This window comes from Equus quagga, chromosome 3 (genome assembly GCF_021613505.1).
Source record: "Equus quagga isolate Etosha38 chromosome 3, UCLA_HA_Equagga_1.0, whole genome shotgun sequence".
In the NCBI taxonomy this organism is placed as follows: domain Eukaryota; kingdom Metazoa; phylum Chordata; class Mammalia; order Perissodactyla; family Equidae; genus Equus; species Equus quagga.
This window is the reverse complement of record NC_060269.1, coordinates 34,286,034-34,303,790: the sequence shown is the minus strand read 5'-3', so window position 1 is coordinate 34,303,790 and position 17,757 is coordinate 34,286,034. Positions and strand designations below refer to the sequence as shown.

Here is a 17,757-nt window from a genome sequence, read left to right as displayed (position 1 = left end):
ACAGCAATATTTGATAACTGATTCAAAGTAATTCTAACTACTCTTATATTCTTGTTTTACAGCTTGGCTCATCCTCTTCTGTGCCTTTTACGTCTATTTTTTCTCAGCTTTTTATGACTGTTGTGGTTCCTCTCATTATTGGACAGGTAAGGTCTCTAATTCATTCTGTTCTTCATAGATCAAATTGTGAATTCTTATGTAATGTCAAGACAGTTGAGAGAAAAGACAGAGCAAGAGACAGTTAAATGAAAATATAAGACTGTGAAACACAGGGTTTCATCAATCACAATATTCTCATCTGTTTATTTTTCTAATTAATATCAATCTGCTTTACAGACAGCTATATATAGGGACAATTGCACAGAATCTTGATTTTTTAATATATTTTCCCTTTTTTGTAGCTGTGTAGCTAGCTTGGAAACATCTAGCAGATAATTACCTTATTCTGCAACTTCCCATAAAGTCTCAGCATTTCTGACCATTGTTGAGAACAAGCATCTGTCTTTGGCTGGCTGCTTCACAGACTCCTCCAACAGTGGTGGTCATATTTGTGATTGTGTAATTGATAAAATAAACATTTAATCTTATTAGCTCTCAAAATTAGATCTTAGAAAATTTAGTGTCCTTTATCATTCTCATTGAATTAGACTAGTAGAAGAAAATCTTCTATTTTAACTTCTTGCAAGTTAATAATAAGCGTATAATTTAACTGTAAGCATATAAACTTAGAAACAAGACTGTTGTTATTTAAATCATAGGTAGCCACAGTAATGGAGAACAGAATTTAATGTACTGCTAAAATGAGTGAGTCTGAGGAAAATAGTTTATTAAGATAGTTAAGAGCACAGATGTTGGTTTGAGAGCAACTAGACTCTAGTTCTTAGTTCTACCTTTTATTTGCTGTGTGAGCTTGGGCAAGTCCTTTAATGTCCCTGGGTCCAGGTTCGTAATTGATCAAATTGTATAATATGTAATAGTACCTATCTTAAAGGGTTGTTGGGAGGGTTAAGTGCAATATGGATGCATACAAAGTTCCTGTCATCATAGAGCCTGACACAGGTAAGTGGTCTAGAGCTTCTATCATCATCATCACTTTCAAATTCCCTGTAAATACTAAGCAGGAAGCAAGTCTTTGAAATATCAACTATAAAAAATTATGTATGTATAAACATGTAATGTGTACATGCTGCCTTAGATTATGTTCTCTGGGAAACAGACTGGGTCAGAGGTTTCCATGCACGAAGTTTATCGGGGAGTACCCTTAGGATCAACACCTTTGGGAGAGTGAAAAAAGTCGGTTGGGTTGAGGGAAGAGTTGAACTGTGATGCCATCCCAGCAAAGACCTCAAGTGGCATGACCCCTCAGAGTTGTCCTGCCTGAGACAAGAGCGCCTGGTCTCTCTACTCTTCACTGACCAGGCGTTAGATCCCACTCCCCGTGAGAGGTATGGCCTTGGGTGAGTCTGTTCTCTTGGCAGCAGTTCGCAAAGAGGAACTCAGCTGAGCTGAAAACAGTTCCCGAAGAGGAACGCAGCTGACGTCTTTCAGTCGTATGACATGCCCTGCAGATGTGGGAATAAGCACCTCATTCCTGAAGAGATGGATCTGGGTGGCACACCACAGCATCCACTACTCATGCACTCATTTTTTTTTTAATTTTATACTTAGAAAAGGGACTAAATTTAGGGTAAAAGGGGAGGATTTAAAGGCACTCAGAGAAAACTATTTAATTAAATATAGAATGATACTTGAAAAAATACTTCTTCCACAGTGCTGCTCACATAACAGGTCTTCTGAATAAACATCATGTCCCCTGCCTACCTCGCTAACCTCTTTGCCACATTTCCTATACTGTACCCTCCCTGGCTTTTTCTTAATTCCTGCTTAATTTTTCTCTTTAGAATGTCTTTCTACCCACCCTCCCACCCCAACTCATTGCTCGTGTGACTCTTTAGTTCCTGTCTTCTTTGAACCACCTATCTGAAGTGTGTTTCCCTGGCTATTCTTTACTGCAGCACCTTGTTCGATTCCTATCTTGGCGTTTGTCACAGTGTGTGTTTATCTTTTGCTTGCTTGTTGACTGTCTCCCCCATTAGACTGGCACCTTCATGAGTACAGGACCCATATTTGTTTTGTTTCTGTTACATACCCAGACCACAGGCACCCGGTAACTATGTATGGAATGAGTGCGTGAGGGAGTGAATGAGTGAGAGGAATTCTGTGATCAATAAGGGAAACGCTGTGTCTTAGAGAGGCATAACAGAGTCTCCTTGCCCTTCTCAGCTCTATCCACGGTTTCAGCTGTGCAGAGTATTAGTTTAAACCCGTACTTATTTTCTTGGTTCTGAAAATAATTCCATATAATAATCTGGGGTGCATACCTTCTTCTCTTGGATCTTGGAAATATCTCTGTTAATAATAAATGTTTGGCTTAAGACATGTGGACAAAAAAAACCTTTGTCTAAGCTATTCAATGGTTTTTGTTAATATATAGGGTCATATAATTTATGTAATTAAGACTTTTTATCCAGAGAGAACAATGAATTGTTAGAGTGCTTATCCTTTGTGTGCCCAAGTAGTAAAGTATTACGGTAAATTATAAAACAGTCAAGGTAGTCAAAAAGTAACGTAAGTGGTTTTTGAAAAGTACTCTAGTACCAAACTACTGTAATGGCTTTTTTCAAAGAGAAAAACCTTTATATTTGCATTTACTTGCCCCCCTCTTGTGTTCTTGTCTTAGGAATTAACACTCACACCCCCGTCTCCACTTCTAGAAACCACTTTGCCTCCTGCTTCTCTTTACAGCCTTACTCCCTTACGTGCAGGCAGTCACTAAGTGCCACCATTTTTTTTGAAGAAGAATAAGAAGATTAGCCCTGAACTAACATCTGCCACCAATCCTCCTCTTTTTGCTGAGAAAGGCTGGCCCTGAGCTAGCATCTGTGGCCATCTTCCACTACTTATATGTGGGACACCTGCCACAGCATGGCCTGACATGCTGTGCCATGTCTGCACCCAGGATCCGAACTGGCAAACCCCAGGCCACCGAAACGAAATGTGCAAATTTAACCACTGCGCCACCAGGCTGGCCCCATAAAGGTCACCATTTCTGCCTCAGAAATCTTTCAGATCTGGCATCTGTGGCCTCATTGACCCTGCCAGAGAGGGTACCACACCTTCGTCATCTCTTATCTGAATGATTGCACCTCCCAAACCTGTCTCTGTGCTGTCTCTTCCAATTCCTATCTAACGTCTTTACTGCTTCCAGGGTAGTCCTAAAAAACAAATCAGATTATGTTATTCTTCTCCTTAAAAACTTCCCTCTGGGCTCCCTGTTGCCCACGCCTGTATGGCCCACAAGCCCTTCACTGTTTGGCCCCAGCCTGCTCTCCAGAGTCGCCTCCTACCACCCCCTTCATATACGTGTCTCTGCTGCCAGGCTGTGTGCGCACTGCTCCCTCTCCTGACCACACCCCTCATTGCTTCATGCCTTTCATCTTATTGTTCCCATCTTTTCAGCCAGCAAACTCCTGCTCATTCCTTAAGACTCAGTACCGAGATGCCCTCTGATGTGCAGTGGACCTGCTCAGACTCCCCTGGCCTCGACTAAACTCCAGCTCTCCCATGGTACTTGATTCATAATATTTGTCAAGAGAGATTATAATTTATCTGTAAGCGTCCTAGAAGCAGAGACTCTAGTATATTTAATAGCATACTCAGCAGTAGGTTGTGAGCTATGTGAAAAGATTGGCTGAAGAAAACTCTGAATTTACCCTCACAGAGCTCCCAGCAGCCATTTTCCCTAGATCTCCCTCTTTGCTAGATAGAAACACATAATTGGTCTCATCTTGTTTTAAATTCATGACCTGAAATTTAAAATGTCACTCAACACTTCCCAGAAATCCTGCTCTACTTCCTTATAGGATTATTCTACCCCGTCCTCTATTTTCAAGTCCCTTTTACTTCTCCTAACATTCTCCCACCTGCCCATTACACTCAGTCTCACTGACCTTGCTTCTGTTTCTCAGACATGCCAGCCTTGATCCCGCCTTAGAACCTTTGCACTGGCTGTTCCTTCTGCCTGGAACGCCTCACCTTTCACCTCTTCAGAAAGACCTTTCCTGACCCTCCTCCAGGGCCTACCCAGAAGCCACTCGGTCACTATCAATATCATCCAGTTTAAACCTCTACTTAGTATGGATCATTGTCCACTTCTAGTTTATTTGTTTGTTGTTGTTACTTTTTATTTATCTCCCCAAACTGGGATATAAACTCCATGAGACCAGGGACCTTGTCTGCTCTTTTATCTCTGTTTTTATTTGTAATCGATTGACTCACCTAAACTTTGTGAGGTGATCTTTGAGGACCTTGTTAGAAGTGCTCATAGGGACTACTTACATAGTAAGGAAATAGATGCCAGGCAAGGTAGCCTCATTTCTCAGTTATAACTAGAGGTGCCACGTTATGAAAATGGATGTTTCTCTAGATTTTTGTATGCATCTTTTAAAATGAAATTTTATCATAACCTTTTAAATAATCAGTGGTAGTAGAGGGAGAAGAAAAAGACCGGGAAAGGTGAGCTGAAAATATTTTCCTTAATCTTTTAGTGATGATAAAACTTCATCATTCAGATTTTTATTTGTATTTCTGAGAGTGAGTTTTATTTTAATTTTCTGTGTTTTTCCCATGCAATACTTCTTTTTGTTGAACTCATTATTGACTGACTGTGATATGCTACCGCCTGCCTATACACGCAACTTGTAGGCCTCACCTTCTTCATTTGTAGAACAAAGAGTTTAATATCTTCCAGCTCAAAGATGCTGTGGCTCTGTGAGATAAGATTAGTCTCTCCATAGTTGGTTGAGGGATTGCTTCTTCTGTCAATTCTAGAAAGAAATAAAATGTGGGTTATTGTAATATTTCTTCTCCTTTTCTGATAAACCCTTCAATACATCTAAGTGCTTGTGACAAATACTTATTTTATGCATTATATTTGAGAGATTTATGAATAAATGTAATAAAATAGAATTTCCACCACCTTTGAAAAGTATTTTTCAGAACAGCACACTAAACCCCACTTTTTTTCTATAAATGAATAATAAAAAAGCGTGTCTATCATTTATCATTCATGCATTCTCTGGTCTGGCATTAGTGATTTGTTTCACAATTTGAGATTGCTTTTCATTTTAGTCTTCAGCAAAAGCAGAAGTTAATGTTATTAATGCTAGTAAAATTTTGCACTTATAAAATTATATTAGATATGAACTGTTTTCATTGCTTCACTTGAATTGCTTTGAGAGAAGACTAGCTGTTACATTATGCATTGGGATATACTGGTAAACAGTGTTGTGATAGAAACATCACCAACCTGGTACTTGAAAGTAAGAATAGCCATTATTTACCATGTACAGGCCTGGGTTCTAAAGCATTTTATATTTATTTAATTATGTAATTCTCGGTACAGCTACTATTATGTCCATTTTACAGATGAGGCACAGGGAAGATCACAGAGTGGGAAGTTCCAAAGTCTGTACATTAAACAGTATGCTGTTGTTCCCTCAGGAGATAGAGGTCTGTTCCTGCTCATCCACTTGACTAGCTTTCTTTTTTTTAAAGATTTTATTTTTTTCCTTTTTCTCCCCAAAGCCCCCCGGTACATAGTTGTATATTCTTCATTGTGGGTCCTTGAGTTGTGGCATGTGGGACGCCGCCTCAGCATGGCTTGACGAGCAGTGTCATGTCCACGCCCACGAACCCACGAAACACCGGGCCGCCTGCAGTGGAGCGTGTGAACTTAACCACTCGGCCACGGGGCCAGCCCCAACTTGACTAGCTTTTTAACATTTTATGCAAGTTGTTTGGGTTCTCTGTGCCTTTGTTTTCAACTGTAGACTGAGCAGGATAATATCGGCATGACCTTTCTCATGTGAATGAAATTAAATAATAGTGGGAAAGAATTTTCAAAAAGTTGAGTAGATGATGGATACTTAATGATCCATTTATTATTATTGTTTATGCTTTTTTAGAAAGTGTACAGATATTATTTTGAATTTACTCAGTATTTAATAAAAAATACTTTTAAAGAAAAGTGTTATATACATTGGATTTGATTTCATATCCCCGACTATACATTTCAACAGAATATTAATGAAGAAACAAAACAGTTTATGAGAATATATGGATTCATTGGAATAGAGGATAAAAGTTGAAGAAACAGTCTAAAGCCACCTTGAAGAAAAATATATGTTAAAATTCAGACTTAACATGAAAAATTATCCGTCATATATCCCCACTCAGAAATCAATTTATAAATGTAAAGACAGAGTAGAAAGAAAACAGCAAGAAAGTACCCTGAAAAAAAATGAAGAAAACTAAAATGATGGATATTACACTTCTCAGTTATCTCGATATATCAACATTCTTCACCCAAGACGTGTTACTTTTCCAGGTTTCCAGCTTGGAGGTCATGCAATAATTGATATATGACTCAGGTTGTTAGAAGTACAGGGATGCGAATTTAAGTTTCCCTTTAACCTTTCCTGGTCCTTAATGTAAAACAAAGAAAATTAAAATGTAGAACGTAAGACAATAAAAGCTTCCTGTGGAAGATTTTTTTTCCTCCTCTCTCCATAGGGAAAAGCGAACAAGTTAATGAGGACTTGTCATTTAATTTTGAATACCTAAGTTTCTGTGAGCTATGTGGGCAGCTGAATTAGTATAGATTCTAAAGAAAGCCACAGCTGGCCACCTCCCCAGAATGCCTTTTCCCATCTCATCTCGAGTTGGTTTTTTTTTTCATTTTCCCAAGAGAGAATTCTGAGGCTTCTATATCAGGTTGTGTTGATCTATCCATAGCAAAATCTTGTTTCCTATAAGGTTATTAAACATTTCTTAAGGTAAGGAAGTTTGGAGAATTTAAAAATGATGTGATTCTTGACAAATGGAGAATGATTGTGTCAAAAGTGTAAGCAGCTGAACCAGGAGAAGACAAAGTTTCCTAGAGTTTATGTCCAAAGCACATCTTTGAGGCATAGCAACACTACTTCACCAGGTAGTACATGAAACATTTTAACAATTTTCTAGCTCCACAGTATAAAAGCAGCTGCTTTGTGAATTTGATTTTAGAAGAAGATGGAAAAGCTCTATGGAGCCTGGCAAGTTATAAAATCGTTTACTTAGAAATCAGAGATATATATCACTATAAGCTAAAAACAGTAAAAGACAATCGTTTTCCCCTAGGGTTATTATTTCCCTTGTGGGTCTGTCCAGTTTCCAACTTTCTAGCTGTTTTCTTTATCGAGACTCAGTATCCAGCATGAACACGTTGATGTGGTTAGAAGAAAGGCATTGTGGCATTTTGGCTAGCAAGATGCAGGACTCAGGAGCCCATGTTGCTTGCCATATTAAAAGAATACTACTATATTATGAGATTCAGAGTACTTTGTAATGAAGAAAGAGGTAATTAGGTCGACTAAGTCAAGTTAAAGTTGATTGATGTTTAGAGATTTGTCCTCGTTTTTAAAATGGCATTGAATTCCAAGTTATACCTCATTCATGTTTATTTGTTTATTTTGTCAGAGAGGTCGATGGTGGTGGAAGAAGAAGATACTTTTACTTTTGAAATTGAGATCACACATTCTATAACCAATTGCAGAGAGAGGACTTTTGTGTTTTTAACCACTGAATTTTAAAACAGGATTGGAGGACAGCATCAATTTCAATAACTCCATGAAATTTCCACTTATTTTATTTCCTAAAGGAGTTGAGTTTCATTAAATTTGGGCAACTACCAGCTTGATGCTACCAAACACATAGATTATGAAATGACCTTTTAAATGAAGTCTCTCTGCAGCCTTCTAATAAGCAGCTACCCCCACAGTGACATATCTGAACATGAGGCCATCTGGGTACTTGAGTATCATTATCCAAAACTTGTATTCTAATACATCAGTGCCTAACACTGTGTGACAGAGCTGCTCTTATTTCTCTATACCTCACTACGTTTTACTTTAAGGAAAGAAATGAACAGTGATAAATTACTATGGTTTGAGATCACTTCTACCAAGAAAATATATATTTTTTTCAATAAATCCAGCTGTGACTTTAATTACAAGATCTACTTTTTAAACATATTTAACCACCATTTATTTATATATATAAAACACTCTTTCTCCTCATTCCCACCCCACCCAACCTTCAAGGGATTGGACCTATACCTTGAACCAACTTCAGCATTCTGCCAGGACTCCCTTTAATAACACTGTTATTTCAGTTACTGAGTCCTTGAGAGTGGATGGAGTTGATCCGATAGCCATTTGTTCAAAGGCTCTCTTGAGAGTAGTTTATTTTGTTCTTGAGTATCTGTGAAGGTATGCTCCGTTGCGAATTAAGTCTTTTTAGTGACAGAGTAGATGATGATAGAACCCCATCAGCCTTGTCAGAAGTCCCCTGACCTCATTATTGCTAATGGATCATGGTAATTCAGCCTGTTGTGAAATCTCGTGTTCAATTATGTAGGATAATGAGTGACTCAAAACTTAATATGTCTCAGCTATAGTCCTTATTATAGGGTTCATTCAGCTTCTTTCAAAAGTGAAAGGTTTTAAATAGAGTGGTTCACTTTTATAACGAAACAAAAGTTATCACCAGTGTTCAGACTGTGCTGATTTTAAATATCTAATTTGATTTTAAAATAAGAGAGGATTGCTATACAACTTTGTATTTCACTCATCCTTTTGTAGAAAAGTTAGGACAGGTTTATTCATTTTTAAGTGTTAATTCTAGGATTCTAAAAGCATGCAAATGGCATTTGTCTTTGGATTCACAAAAACTCTAGATATTCAGAGTTTGAATTATTTAAACTCCCACAACACATGCACTTTTGCTTTTCAAGCATGAGTTATAATTTAATTAAAAACTTCTGGTGCATTGCTAGCATTTTAAATATTAATATGTTCCATGGATCACTTTCGATTATCTACCGTCTTGAAATTCTTAAAGATGTCAGATTTTTAAGATTCCCAAAGTTGCACTTGGAATTGTCTGTTGAGGCAGAGGGGACTATGATAATTACACACATCCATTAGGATCAGCAGAGGAGGTAAACTTTGGGGAGGCTTAATGGGCATGTCTCAGTGACAGCTAGCAAAGAGCATTTGGCATGATTAAGGATGGATTTGAATGCAGTTGAAAATATGACTCTCATTATGGACACCAGTGGAAGTTGCACTACAAATGTTAAATTCCCCAGAAGAAGAGTGGTGTGGCAGGGAAGCTTTGAAATCCACTGTGGCCATCATCCAAATTATTCTCTTTCCTTTATGTCTTTCTGCTGTCAGAATCACTTTGCAATGCCCAATTCAACTCCCTCTCTCTCTGAAAAGAGGCAACCTGTTGATCTCTGTATTTCAGATTGTCCGAAGATACATCAAGGATTGGCTTGAAAGAAAGAAACCGCCTTTTGGTGCTATCAGCAGCAGTGTGCTCCTCATGATCATCTACACGACATTCTGTGACACGTTCTCTAACCCAAATATTGACCTGGATAAATTCAGCCTCATTCTCATACTGTTCATAAGTAAGTTGGACGATGGGATATCCTTCCTATCCCCTCAGTCTCCTCAATAGGAAAGTGTAGCGATTTGTGTTCCCTAAATTCATTTCGAATGTCCATTTGATTAGAAAAGAATACTTAGTATCATATTATATGTACTCAGTGATTTTATCATGTGTATCTGTTCTTTAGTTTTCTCTCCAGCGTAATTTATCCAAAAGTAGTTGTAACCTGGTTTTGTTCATGGGAGGAGACGAGTTCAAAGTCTGCTCATGCCGCCATCTTGACGAGATCTCCTTTGTATCTGTTCTTTGAAAATACATCAGTTATGCACTAATGACTTAATCTCCTTTGTTTTTTATTTTTGACTTACAGTAGTTGATGCCAGATGAAAGAAGGCATAGTATCTGTCACGTTCAAATGTTAGATTGAGCACTTTTTTGCCAATTTCTTTTACTATAACTTCAAGCTAATCTTATCCGTTTTTGTGAATTGAGTAGGATTTATACTGTATGATACTATTATTTTATAATTATAATAACTGGCTGCATTGGCTAAAATGTGACTTTACATCATCTTTTCTATTAAAATATACCCAGTGTAATATTATTTCATTGTAAGAAGCAGCAGACTATGAAATCCAAGTACAAGTATGCTGCGTAATGATGCTTCCGTCAGTGATGGACCACATATATGATGGTGGTCCCAGAGATTAGCACCATATAGCCTAGTTTTGTAGTAGGCTATCCCATCTAGGTTTGTGTAAGTAGACTCTATGATGTTCACACAAGAATGAAATCACCTAAGGTAGTAAGGATGCATGTCTCAGAAATATCCCCATTGTTCGTTAAGCAATGCATGACTAACTGCTAGGCTCAAAAATCAACCTTTTGTTCTATTCATGCTGTAATACCAAAGACAACTTTTAGTAATTGTAATATCAAAGAATCTTTTGTCATTAATATCAACATGAGTTATTCCAAGATATGTGTTTTGTGCTACCACATTTACGCTATTTGCTATAAATATTTATAGTATAAACCAGCTGTTTCTAAATTGAGCAAATTAAATAACCAAATCTTAAATCAAAGAGAGTTTTAGACTTGCCCTGAGTAATAGATATCATAGATTATATCTGGGGATGTCGTCAATAAGAACAAGTTGGGTCCCATCAATTTAAATGATTCTATCAGTTTAGGGCAATGTATGTTTGTGTATTCATTTGTTTCTTTTTCTATTTGAGTTCCCATTAGTTTCAGATAAAACTAAGCATACCAGTAAATGTGCTTTTACAGTACTAATTTAGATTCAATCTTTTTTTTCTTCAGTATTTTCTATTCAGCTGAGTTTTATGCTTTTAACCTTCATCTTTTCAACAAGGTAAGTGATTTGGTATCTCTTATTGTTAGTTTCTTAAATGACAAATCACGCTCTTTACTTGGCTTCTATGTCACTATACTGTTATTGCTTTTCTCCTGTCTCCTGACCATTCCATCTTGCTCCTGCCACCCTCGAGTTGTAGACATTACCAAAGGATCTATTCTCGGCCCTTGTCTCATCTATTCACATCATGTGCTTAGCCACCCTCCTCCATTCTACTGGCTCGAGCTGTCAGCTTCCTGCTGATGATTTGCAAGTTAGACCTTCCATTCCAACATTTTTCCTGAGTTCCAGCACTACTTATCACTTTCCATCTAGATATCTTCACCTGACTGTCTTAACAAGACCTCAGACTCAAGATATTCAAGATGGAATTAATCTTTTTTCCCAGCACTTCATCTTTCTCTCTCATTTCTTTCTTTATTTTTAATGGAACCACTATCTGCAGAATTACTTAAACTGGAATCCTTCGCATTTTTGTTTTTAACATGTCTTGATTCTACCTGTGTAATATTTTTTGTGCTCCCAAAGCCACTTCCCTAATTCAGGCTCTTGTTGCCTCTTTTCTCCCTAGACTATTGCAATGGATATCTTACTGGTATCTTCATTTCTAGGCTGAAATTTTCTTATGCATCTCCTACTGCCTCCAATAACTCAGAGTTCTGATAATAGCTCTCTTGTTCAGAGATCTTCAATGGTTATCTAGTGCCTGCAGAATGAGGTTCATTTTGGGGGGCTAAGTGAACCAAGACTAATATTCATGCTGTCTAAGCTTTAGGTTGAGGTAAAAGTCTCTGCTGTTCCCCAGAGGAACCTCATGCATTCTCATTTCTGTACCTGGCTTAGGCTATCCTGTGTCTAAATTGGTCTCCATGTTCTAGTTCATCTTTCCTGTTCTTAAAAGCTCACCTCCAGTGCAACTTCTTCTACTAGGGTTATACATTCAACGGATATTACCTAAGCCTTTGGTATGAGAAAGTTATAGTGAATACCACAAATAAGAGATGATTCCAATCCTGCATGAGTTCATAGACTAGGTATATGCACTGATAATTAAATGTCCTCTAGGTGATACAGTAAGTCATCCTGCAGTCAATTCAAAGAAGAAAGCATTTTCAAAGAGAGTGGTGGAGCAAGGCTTCATGAAGAGATGGGATTTGACATGAATCATAAAGAATGGTTAATTGTTCAACAAACAGATGCAGAGAGAGGGTTCTCGGTGGGAGAAGAAACAATAATTCAAATGTGGACACACACTCACCAAAAAAACAAGACACGGTGGGACAATAGGAGTAGAGGAAGATTAAAAACAATAATAGTAACTGGAACAGGAAGCTTGGACCAGATTGCCAGGCCCTTGAACACCAGGTGACGGCAATGAGTTGCCACAAGGGAAAGGGCCTGGGTTGTTTCTGAGGTCTGAAACAGTGTCGGAGCAGTGGATGGTTCAGGCCCCACATTAGGCGCTTGGCTCTTATAGCACTTGGTCTGACACGAGCCTGACTGTAAACAATCAATAAAAACTTATCGATTGGAGTAATTTGAAGCATTTTCCCGAGCTTGTGGTTGTGATTTATCAAGTCAGAGTAAAGCCTGGAGCCATTAAGTCACAGAGAAAATGTGGCTTAATTGTGTAAGTCTGAGAGTAGGAGCTATTTTAAAGTTCTTTTTGTAAATGGCTTGTTATGTCACCTTAGAAAAGATGTTTGCCTTTCACCGGCTGTTTGCTGGTCCTTGTGGCAGAAGTAATAATCAGACCCACCCAGCCTATCCTCTCAGAGTAGGTAGGATACAGATATCCTGTCAGTGACTGAAAAATTCCTTGAAAAGCGCAGAATAGCCACTATTGGGATTGCTGTAGACAGGGGACGGGGCATCACAACTAGTTGAATTAAAATTGAGAATTTTCATCATGGAGTAGACTGGACTTTCATAAGCTCTCATGGTTTCGAGACCCTTCTATTCTGCCTTATTCTGCCTTCACTGAAGTTTTGTCGCATTCTGAACTTGCTTGGCCCACTGTCAGACAGGCGTATGCTTTGATAAACAACAGAATATGGAGTGGCTATAACCATGCTCTTGGGTAATGGTTGTGTAGCCCCAAAATATTCCATTAAAATTTGGGGATTTTTCAACTAGACAGAGTTTAGAAGATGGTTTTCACATTTTTTTCATGCTGAGAGACCCCATAGTGCCTGAGGATTTTACTGGAGGAATTAAAAATACCAGCATTGATTGAACCCTCCTCTGTGCCAGGCTCTGTGCACGGGATTGTGCCTGTGTTACTTCATGTAAGTTTGACAGCAAAGACTATGATGCTATGCATTTTTGTTGCTATTTTGCAGATGAGAACCCATCCTTAGAGTGGTTAATTTAGTTTAAAATCAGATTTTAGTAGTTTAATAACAGATGGCAAATAGTACATATAGAATTGAAATCCATTTCCATTTGACATTTCCAAAAGCATTTGCCCATTCTTTTTCCACTGCACTAAACTACTTCAATTACTTTTAAAGTTCATATACTTGTTTTGGTTAGGGAATTTGTAGAGAGTGTTTAACTGGATTCTTCAAATTAACACATACATACACAAATTAGTCAAAGATAGCAAGAGTTTGAACTAGGACCCATTGGTTTATACTCTGTTGAGTTTCGTTTTGTTTTCCTACTTTTTATTCCTTCCTATTTAAAATTTGTGAAATTGGCCTGTGGTTTTGGGGGTTTTTTTAATCTTTTTCTTACCGATTCAGTGAATCTAAAACCAATCCAGATATCAAGAGACAAAAATCTCAGCATGGAAATCAGTATGTCTTTTTTTGTACAGCATGCCGCTGACCTCTGATGATGGAAGTTCAGCATAAACCAGGAGAGACCCAGCCTAGAAAATTCTACTTTCCTGCAACACTCCACTTGCTTGATTAACATTTCTTAGATTTACTGACCTGACATGTTACCATTCTAGTGTGTGGCATGTGAATCTCTTCTACTTTGAGTACTTAAAATACATTTGAGAGTTATTACTCTGTGTTCTCATTTATCTGTCTACAGAATAGTGTCAGGGTTAAAACTCCAACTCTGGAATCAAATGGACTTGGCTTTCAATCCTATTTAATAACTTTGTCACTTTCCTCATTTGTAAAGTGGAAATAGTAATAATACCTATCTCATTTGGAGTCATTTGGAGAATTAAATAATATGCACATAAAGCCCTCAGCATAATACCTAGCATCTAGTAAGTGCTCATTAAATGTTAGCTACTGTAGAATATTTATTTATTATATCAAAATAGTTTATATTTCAAAAACTAATTATGAAAGTAAGGGAATTAGCGTTTCCAGCTTTGTAATACATTCTTTTTGTCGTTTCTCTGTCACAGTTGCTAGGAAATGAGTTGATTCATTAAACCAAGAGTCAGCTGTCCATAGTGACCCAAGCTTTATGCAACTTTGAGAAGCTGTCAAAGTTTTAAAAAAATGTTGAAAAAGCTTAGAAAAAGAAAGTAGTAATTGGGAGCCTTTAAAAAAAATATAAAAGACAGTTTGGCAAGCTGAGAACTAGAGTAATAGAAACCTGTCACTGGAGTGACAACAGAAACCGTTAAGAAAAGAAAACAAAGATTCAAGTATTTGTGTAGGTGTTTTAATGCTTATCAGTACATTTTCAAGCAGATTTCTCAATGGGCCTTTCACTATAGCCCTGAGAGGGAAGGAGGGCAGCATGAAGGCTGGGAGAGAGAGAAGGGAGGGTGGGAAGGAAGAGGGCATTATTATTAACGGTGAGTCTCCATACCATTTCGGAGATGAGGCAGTTAAGCCACAGAGCGCTGGGTACCTTGTTTAGTGCCACACAGCTGACGACAGACGAGGTCTTCTCCTAAAATGAGCAAAGACAAAACACAGGTACATAGGTTAACAAAGGAAAGTACTCACATGGAAGTTTCCTCCTCTAAAAACTGTGGGCTTGGATGGAACTCTCTCAGAGGACCCTTTCTGCTCCACATTCCGTGATTCTACCAGTAAAACCTTCTGACATGTTTTCCTTTGTGGGTACTGCAAAGGAAGGCAAAATAAATATTATGTGGAAAACACTGATTGAAAGCTTTGTAAGAGATAATAAAAAGGCCAGTTGGGAAGAAAAGGAAATAAACATCTCAAGGGAAGCCAAAGTGATCAAAAGAATTATAAAAACAGGATAAAAAGAAAATCAATATTAAAAAGAGATAAGGTAGAGTTAGAAAATAAATAATAATGTGATTCCTTTCAAGAATGTGAGCAGACACAATAGAGATGTTAATCACTGAAAATAATTACAGTTATTACCACTTAAATATAATGTCCAGGACACTTTGTTTCCTGTGTGTTGTCATGACTTTCCACCATGAAGCCACCTTTTGACATAGCATGGCTGAGGGAGGGTCTCTTCCCAAGATAGCTGCTCTCGTCCACTAAATTGTGTGGTGGTTTTTGTTTTTGTTTTACTTTTTTATAATTTCCTTCTCAGAAGGCAAACTTACTTCCAAGAGTTAGGGCAGCCTACTTACTAGTTGCGTGGCTTTAAGCAAGTTGTTTAACCTCTTGGTGCTGCAAGTTCCGTCTGTGGAAAAAGCGAGGCAATAATATTATCTACCCTATAAGGCTGTTCGAAGAAGGAAGAAGTACTGGAAGCAAAGTGCTTAGAAAAGTGCTCCATAAATGTTTACTGCTGTGGTCATTCATCGTCATCGTCATCCTCATTTTGAATGGAGGGTTAAGTGAGCATCTGCTCTATTGGCTTTCCCCGAGATCCATGCTGTAGAAGAGTCTCTTACTTTATAGGTAGAATATAAGTCAGTGCTGTTTAGGGGAAATATCGTTTTTGACCTTGAACATTCCATTTTTATGTCCTGATCCTCTCTCCCGACTGACAGGCTTTGTGCCAATAGAATGATAGGGCAACGTTTCAATTCAAATCAGGCCAGAAGCCTCCCAGTGCAGGCCCAGCTTCAGTCTCCTTACCTGAAACAGAGGACAAGTGAGCATTCTTGCAAAGATCCTGTTCAGCTACACGCTAAGTGCTGCTCGAACAAATGGCAGCCAGCACCAGATGAAATCACAGCCTTTTTGGCCAGAGATTTTGACACATTGGAAATGTCCTATACTCTGGGAAAGAGCAAGATATCAAGCAGAATAGAGTTCACTAAAGGAGAGGTGTCTTGCCAGACTCTCTTGGAAGAAAATCAAACTGCATAAATCCAGATGCAGCAACAGTTGCTTATAAACAAGGTCAGCAAAAGGGCAAAAAGGCCTTTGTAGTGTTACTGACACCACAGGCATTGCTGGAGAACAGCCCAAAACTAGGCCAGTTGGTTATGTTACATGTGCTACAAGCACAGGTGGGCATCCATTCCTGTAGAAGTTTCTTATTCATTGTGAATTGACTGTGGATCATATTCTCCAATCTGCCCATTTCAGGCTTTTCTAATATCTCATGTTCCCGGGCCTCAGTATTACCTCAGACTCTGTGGATGAGTGAAGTGTCTCACGCTTTACAAAGAAAATACAGTCTCTGATATAAGTTGCCTCCACTTTCCCGTTCTCCACCTGAAAAATTTCTGTATGTTTATTCACCTTACGTCCTTTTGTTTCCAGCTCACAGACTGTAGGGAATTCCCCTCTCAGGCTGACACCCTCAGTCTCGTCCTCTCAGCTTTGTTTGGGGACCTGGTTTCATCAGTTGTTTCTACCTGCTGCATCCTCACTCTCTATATATCATGTTAAAATCTCCCATGACTCTTTTCTTCTCTTTAGCAGATTTCTTGAAAACACCGTCCCCTCTCACTACTACAAATTCAGTACGTTTAAACATCAGCTCCTAGGCCTCCTCCCCAAACCCCATTGGCCTCTTCTCCCATTCCGTATTTCCATTCATGCCTTAATGCTCATATATATATGCTCAGAGCTTCTGATTTCTCTTTAATTCTTCCTCCTCTCTCAAATCAACAATAACAATAAAAATGTTGACTAGGCTGTATTAAATAAACACTTGCAATGTGCCAAATCCTTACCAAACATAGGCATTTATCCTCACAGTGACCCTAAGAGGCAGGCAATATTATCCCTCTTTTGTATATAAGCAAAAGGATGGTCTGAATTTAAATTCAAGTTCATTTGCCCCCAAAGCCTGTGCTCTTAAGTGTTGGGAGGGGATCTTTCATAGAGGTTAACAGTTGACAAGTTTTTAAATTCTATCTTCATGTCTCTTACCACCATCTCCTGCCTGCACTGTGGTTCTTCAGGCCTTAGAGCTTTCTGCTTCCTGCCTGGCCTCATCATCTTCAGTCATGCACCGTGCTGTGTGATTACTCCTCCTTAAGAACAGGTCCAGTCATGTCACTGTACTCTCCCAAGTCCTTCAGCTGTTCCCCTTCTATCATCTTATCAAGTCCACACTCCTGGTCACGTGCCAGTGTCCCTGCACACAAGTCAGCCTGAAGAATCTGCTCTTTGCCAACAGCACCCCCGCACTCCCACACTTCAGTTTCACTATCCCTTCCCTCAGATACACATCTCATGTGTCTAACCATGCTCTTTAAAGCTCAGCTCATTTATTATGTCCTCCAAGAAGGTTGTCTGTGTGCTCCGTCATCATCCCCCAGTCCCCTGCCGAGCTTGAGATAATCCTTCTCTTTGGTGCCAAAACTCACTCACTCTCTCTCATTCTCAATCTCTTTCTCTTTTACAAAGTACATATCTATACTCCGTTCATCCATGCCTTTACAGAACCTTACATAGCTGCTTCCACATTAGGCCTACATGACAAATAAAGGGGTCAAGGAATGTGTCAGC

General features: G+C 38.6%; 1 protein-coding gene across 4 annotated transcripts in view; it reads left to right on the top strand.

Annotated features, from left to right (window-relative positions):
* Nucleotides 1-17,757, top strand: part of SLC10A7 (solute carrier family 10 member 7) — a 240,384-nt gene that overhangs the window by 191,860 nt on the left and 30,767 nt on the right. For all 4 annotated transcript variants that reach the window (XM_046657382.1, XM_046657380.1, XM_046657381.1 and 1 more), the window contains 3 exons: nucleotides 63-146; nucleotides 9,412-9,577; nucleotides 10,882-10,933. In XM_046657382.1, coding sequence (XP_046513338.1) covers nucleotides 63-146; nucleotides 9,412-9,577; nucleotides 10,882-10,933 — 302 coding nt within the window. The remainder of the gene's footprint in view (nucleotides 1-62; nucleotides 147-9,411; nucleotides 9,578-10,881; nucleotides 10,934-17,757) is intronic.